This window comes from Physeter macrocephalus, chromosome 21 (assembly GCF_002837175.3).
Source record: "Physeter macrocephalus isolate SW-GA chromosome 21, ASM283717v5, whole genome shotgun sequence".
Taxonomy (NCBI): Eukaryota; Metazoa; Chordata; class Mammalia; order Artiodactyla; family Physeteridae; genus Physeter; species Physeter macrocephalus.
Window position 1 is genome coordinate 82,994,159 of NC_041234.1, and position 7,082 is coordinate 83,001,240.

The 7,082-nt window shown below is 41.6% G+C and overlaps 1 protein-coding gene across 1 annotated transcript; it reads left to right on the forward strand.

Moving 5' to 3' along the window:
• The first annotated feature begins 5,150 nt into the window (after positions 1–5,150).
• Positions 5,151–5,660, forward strand: NCBP2L (nuclear cap binding protein subunit 2 like). The gene is given in 1 exon segment (XM_028482953.1): positions 5,151–5,660. A coding segment is annotated over 1 exon segment (510 nt).
• The last annotated feature ends 1,422 nt before the right edge of the window (positions 5,661–7,082 follow it).

Genomic DNA, 7,082 nt, shown 5'->3' on the forward strand with positions numbered 1-7,082 from the left:
TGAGCCATGGCCGCTGGGCCTGCGCGTCCGGAGCCTGTGCTCCGCAACGGGAGAGGCCACAACCGTCAGAGGCCCGCCTACCGCAAAAACAAACAAAAAAAGATACCAATGAACTTATTTACAAAGCAGAAATAGACTCACAGACGTAGAAAACAAACTTATGGTTACCAAAGGGGAAAGGGAGGCGGGGGAGGGATAAACTAAGAGTTTGGGATTAACAGATACAAACTACTATATATAAAATAGATAAACAGCAAGGTCCTACTGTATAGCACAGTATCACAGAATCACTTTGCTGTATACCAGACGGTAACACAACATTGTGAATCAACTATACTTCACTTTTAAGCAAAGAGAAACAAGCAGAACTCTCCTTCCACTGTGTCCCTAACTGGTGCTCACCCTATTTCTTTCCTCCCACTATCATAGAAGCTTTTCAAAAGAGTAGTCTACACTTATTGTCTCCATTTCCTCACCTCCCATTCAAAAGCCAGCCCCGCCTCCCTCCACCCCCAAGCCTTGGCTTTTCTGACCCCAGAACACCACTGTTAACTGCTCTTGTTAAGGAAACCAATGACATCCTGATTGCCAAATCCGACGAACAGTTTTAAGTCTTTGTTTCACTGGACGTCTTTCTGCTGCGTTTAACATCTCATTCTCGCTCCACTTCTGTCCTCATGCCTCTCTTGAAAGTGCCTACTCCTTGGCTTTGGTGATGCTGCCCCTCTCCTGATTCTCCTCATTCCTCTCTAGTTGCTCCTTTATATGCTTCACTGTGGACTCTTCTTCTGCCACCCGTTAAGTGCTGGTGTTTCCCAGGATGTTTCTCATTCTACACCTTTCCCTTAGATCATCTCATCCATCCCCATGGTTTTATCGACTGTGCTGTTGACTCCCTAATCTATATCAATAGCCCCAAGACCTCCCTTGTAAGCTTCAAGCCTGAATACTCAATTGCAACTAAACATGTGGGACATATGTCCCACAGGTACCTCAACACCAAACTGTGTGTCACAAATTCATCTTCCTTTTCAAATCTGTTCCTCCTGCTCTACCTACCCCATAACTACCATTTTGGTGACTCAGAACTTTATCCACAGTAGTCCAGGTCTGAATGTTGGGAGTCATCCTAGACTCTTCGTTCAACTAGTTACCAAGACCTGTTAAGTCTATCTTCTAAGTGTCTATCTGGTATGTCTTTTCTTTATATTGCTACATTGTATTTGTCCAGAGTCCCCATCATCTCTTTTTCTTTTAACTACTAAAATAGCTTCCCAAATGGTCTCCCTGACTCTTGGCCTACTCCCCTTTAATCTTTTCTCCATATTGGTACTAGAATGAGTTTTCTGTAATGCATATCAGATCACATCACTCCTCTGCTTCAAGCCCTAACATGGCTCTCCACTGCTTACTGGTAGAGTCCAAACTGTTCCACATGCCTTACAAGGTCTTTCACAACCTGGCCCTGGCTACCCTTCTAGTCTTATCTTCTATAATCCTTTCCTTATCTTCTTGCCCAAATGGTATCAAACTGAACACCCCACCATGCCCCCATGCCTTTGTATACACTGTTCTTTCTGCTTAGAATGACCCCTTGTTTTCCAGCCAAACCCTTATTCACCTTTCAGAACTGGACTTGGTGTGTGTCTGGATAGATACACAAGAAACCAGTGACAGTGATTTGCCTCTGCAGAGAACGGGGTGGCTGGGGCACAGTGTTGGAAGGCAGACTTGCTTTGCCCATCTTTTTGTACATTTTATATTTTGTACCACGAATCTGAATCGGTTATTCAAATAATAAATACAATGTGATCATTTTTTAAAAGACTCAGGGATCATGTCCCCCTAGAAAGTTGTCCCCGCCTCATATTCCTCCTCTGTAGTTTTCTGTCCCTTCTCTGGGCTACCTCTGGGCCTAGTATGTGCTCCTATAAGTAGAATAATCACATTGTGTTGGAATTTATCTTGTAAGTTGCCTGTCTCCCCAGGTTGTGAGCTCCTTCAGGGTAGGGGCTGCATCTCATTTCTTATTTCCCTAGAATCTAGCACAGTGTTCCATGAGTGTTTATTGAATAAATGAAGAAATGAGTGAAGAAATGAATGAACTATGGGATTATAAAATTATAAAACAGGACTCTTAAGCTTGTGCTCTTTCCAGATCTCCCTCACTCTGTCCTTTTGCCCTGTGTTGAATCTAAAAGTAATACTTCACATTTATCCCTAAGTATTATCCATCACCTTGTCAGTTTGGGTTCAATCATCCAAGACTGCCCAGATCAAGTCCCTCCTAGCTCTGTGTCATCAGCAGATTTGATATGTACTTATATGTCTTATTCTGGGTCACTGAATCACAGAATTGGAATAATTTGTCTGGTACCTGCTGTTTATTGAATACCTACAGTGTGTTAAGCACTCTGCGAGGTGTTTTCACCTATGACATTGTCACAGCATTTGCTTCAAGGTACGTGTTTTTATCTCCGGTTTACAGATGAGGAAACTGAAATCAGTGTGGTTAAGTGCTTTGCCTAGGGTCACATTGCTAATAAGTGGTAAAGCTGAGATTTGAACTGAGGTCTTTTGACTTCAAAATTTATACTTGATTCATAACCCCACACTGGTTAAAAGGGGTGTCTACATTGCGCGACTACCAGGCAAGGGGTTCTCCAATGTTGGCTTGAACTCCTCGGTGCCTAGTACTCATTGCTCCCCAAGGCAGCCCATTCCAACTTGGGACTGCTCTGACCATTTTAAAAGCTCTTATTTGTAGGAAGCCAAAATTATAAATGAGCTGAACAAGACACAGCCAAGAATAGAGCATTTTGGCTCACTCCTAGAACTTCCCTTCTAGTCAGACACCAAATCATTCGTTTGTTCAATCAGTTACAGACTCATTGCAACAAACAGCTGGAACACCCAGCCTGTATTCTGCCATCTCATCTGCAATGAAAGTATGGGAAACTTTGTCTAATGTCCGGATGAAATGAAATCCACTAGAGCTATCACATTCTCTGATCTGCCAATCTAGTAAACAGGTCAAAAAAGAAAAAAAAAAAAAAAAGGAAATGAAGTCTGGGAGGGATATTTGTTTTTGAACGGGGCAATTTGTCAATGACTCAAAGTAATGAGTTTCTAGCAGCAGACTTTCAGACACCATTGACAGGCTGTCAGGAAGATGATTTGGGGGCACTGGGCTTCCTGCTAAGTAGGAAGGGCCCCCATTTTCATTACTTTGAATTGTACAGCACCTGGTTTTATTTAGGCTCCCATTTCAGGTTTCTATGCTTTTATTTTTCTTTGTGTTCTACCCTTGCACATGTTTTCTCTATCTGGCTCTTTCCCTAAATTTCTACACCCTCCCCCCAAACACACATGCACACACACCCTCCTTGTCATTTGAGAATCAGTGCATGCAGCCCTTCCTCTGGACACCTTCTCTGGTGCCTCCAAACTGGGTAACGGTTTCTCCTCCTGTATGATGTAATGGAAAGTGCACGAAATATCCATCGCAAAGTAGATGCCCAATAAATGTTAGTTTCCTTCTCCCTTTCCCCAGGTATTTCGCTAAAATAGTATTGATCACACCATATCGTGTTTTCTTGTTTACTTGTCCGGCTTCATCAGTCAATTCTGAATTCATGCGTTCTATCATTCAACACATATTTATTGCATGTCTACTGTATGTGCAAGTCATTGTTCATGCTAGGTGCTGTGGATACAATAATTTCTGAAAATCATACTTTCACTGTATCTTTTTCATTTTTGCATTCATAGCACTTAGCATAGTGCCTGGCAAAAAAAGATTGCTCATTATAGGTTTGTTAAGAGAATGCATTTCCTCAGAAGAGTTTCTCAGAAGTGTGGTCCTTGGACTACTTGCATCTGGATCACCGAAGGGTGCAGGTTAAATGTTAAATGTCAGTTCCCAGACCTTGCTCTAGGAGTCAGATTCTCTTAAGGGTGGGCTTCAAGAAGCTGCATTTCAGTCTAGCTCTGCAGGTATTTCTTTCACACTAAAATTTGGGAACCATTGCAAAATAGGAGTGGGGGAGGGGGGAGAACTAACGCATATTTTTGAAAAGTGTAGCTAAAACCAGTTGAATCATTTTTAATGCCTCCGACTACAGTAGGAAATTTTAGTAAAGGGGGAAAAGGGCATTCATTAAAATTATCTGGGAAGGTTTTCAAAGTAGACTTGGAATATTCAAATAATTAAATAAAAGTCTAAAGTCTAAGACGATGAGTGGAATTATTACTAATAAAATCGAAATCTTAATTTAGGTCCGATTTATGATGCCAGAGAGTTCTTATTTTTTATTTATTTATTTTTTTTTGCGGTACGCGGGCCTCTCACTGTTGTGGCCTCTCCCATTGCGGAGCACAGGCTCCGGACGCGCAGGCTCAGCGGCCATGGCTCACGGGCCCAGCCGCTCCGCGGCACGTGGGATCCTCCCGGACCGGGGCACGAACCCGTGTCCCCTGCATCGGCAGGCAGACTCTCAACCACTGTGCCACCAGGGAAGCCCGAGAGTTCTTATTTTTATAGAGCTTCTTGTGTACTTGATAGTACACAGGGATTCTGCCTAACCTAACAACACAATATATTGATTTCCATATTATAGACTTGAATCACAAATTTATTATTTTAAATCATAAGAGAGTATGCCACAAGTGTATTTGTGCTTTGAGCCTGATTATGTGTGTGTTTTGTCTGATGCCTAGTCCTTGATCAGGATGATACTAGTGCTCATTCTCCATGAACATTTGATCCATTCTACTGTTTTATGCCGTATTTTCCGAGAGCATACTGTTATTAAATGTGTTCTTTGGTAATAGATGAGGTACGTAAGATCTGAGTCAGCCAAAGGTAGCATAACTTCCCTTTCAGGAAGACTTGCAAAATTGGATTTTATGACCATGTTCCTGCGGCTTGGAACTTTCTATTTCTGGTGTGCCTTGATGTGATCCTCGTGGTCAGGAGCTGAGATGTCTATGCATCTGGGCACAAACCTCTTAAATATACACAGGTTTGTATCTCAGTTTCCCTCCTTGTAACTTTACTTTAGTTAAATTTAATTTAGGGTTTCTTTGGTGGTGATACTGCTGCTAAGCTGGATCGGGAACTGCTACTCTCACAGCGCCCACTGGGCACTATGTCCAAGGACCTGAGAATTCTGTGCAGCGACTCCTCCCTGGGGCAGAGCGAGTACCAGCGCCAGTTGTTTAGTAGCGACGACGATTAGCGTGAAAAATTACTGATGGAAAGCTCTACACTGTATGTGGGGAATATTTCCTTTCATGCAACCGAAGAGCAAATATTTGAGCTCTTTAGTAGATGTGGTGGTGTCAAGAATGTTTTTACGGGCCTGGATAAAATCAAGAAAACGGCACGTGGTTTCTGTTTTGTAGAATACCGTAACAGAGCTGATGCCAAAAATGCCATGCGATTCCTAAATGCGACCCACCTAGATGACCGTATTATCCACATAGTTTGGGATCTAGGCTTTAGAGAGGGCAGACGATATGGCCATGGCCAATCTGAGAGCCAGGTAAAAGATGAATTTTGTGAAGAGGAGGCTTTGGAAAACAGGCTCAGGTCCGTGGTAGGAGAGGAATCCACTAGAGAAAAACCTGCAACTCTAGCCCCTCAAAAAATCTATTAAAGAACAATACGAGGTCAGCAAATAGCCCATTTCATAACACATCTAAATTACTTTATTTGCTGGGCAGAAGCCCTTTTGCTGTATCTTTCTGTCTGAAATGTTATTAAATGGTGCGAACAAAAATAGTCTCTAGTTCTTGTCTTAATTTTGAAGCTGGTTGTCAGATTACCAGTTTGATCACCAGGTGGTCAAAAGTGAAGTGTTCTTCAGGAAAAAATTAGGTACGTGAGATATGAGTCATGAAAAGCACAACTTCCCTTTCAGGAAGCGTCAGTTGGATTTTATGACCATGTTCCCAGGGCCTGAAATGATCATTTTTTTAGACTTTGCATAAAATAAAGTCAAATAATTGGAAAACTTTAAAAAATTATTCAAAGAATACAAGCACATTATTTTAAAATATTAAAAAATCCAGAAGAGTCTATAATGAAAGCAAAAATCCTCCTGCCCCACCTCTTCCTACCCCAGGCCTATTCCCTGGGTAATAACTTTCAATTATTTTAGCAGGTTGTTTTGGTTTCTTTCCTGGTAGTTTCCTCCATATTTCTAAATAACATGACTGCTTATACTGTTTATTTTAATTTTAAATGTCATCTACTGACTCCCTGCTTTCATAGATGAGAATTTAGCTCACTTACACCCCCACTGGCACTTCTCTTCTCTCAGTCCTCTCAATATAGTTTACAACACTTTACTTACATTTTCTATTGTTACATCACATAGGTTAGGTTATGCTGCAGTAACAAACAACCCCAAAAGCCTTAGTGGCTTAAAATCACTAAAGTCTGCTCCTCACACTACATTTCCATTGCTGATTGACATGATCATGTTCCTTCTGGGGCCCAGAAGCCTTATCTACTATCAGTAATGTGAATCAGTTATGGTAATTCCCTCTTTCTTGCTGGTGACTGGTTTAGGAATCCAGGCTTAAGCCAATCAGAGGTTTACAATCCCATGAGATTAGTTATTAATAAGGTCATAGGTGGACAATGACCAGTGAGGACCCCAATAAGACAGAAATGAAGGAGTTTTAATTTATGTTTGAAGAAGTGGTTGTCTCTCTCCTTCCCACTGGATGTGAACAAGTATGTGTACAATGATTGCTACAAGCAGCCTTCTTACAACCACAAGAGAAAAAAGTCCCTAGGATGAATTGGACTCACCTTGTAGCCCACACTAACATCTGGATGTCCTATTAGGTGAGATAATACATTATTTTATCCTGTAAGCCAGCTTGTTTACATGCATCTGAAAGTTCTCTGATACCAAATACTTTTTCTTAATTTCATTCTTGTACAAAGGATTTAAATTGCGCTCTCATGACCCGAAACTTTCTTCTCCAGGGTTCATCACCTTTCATCTGGAAAGTTAGATAAAATCACCTTCTTACTCCTGACTCCTTCACCCTGTGACCTGAGGTTA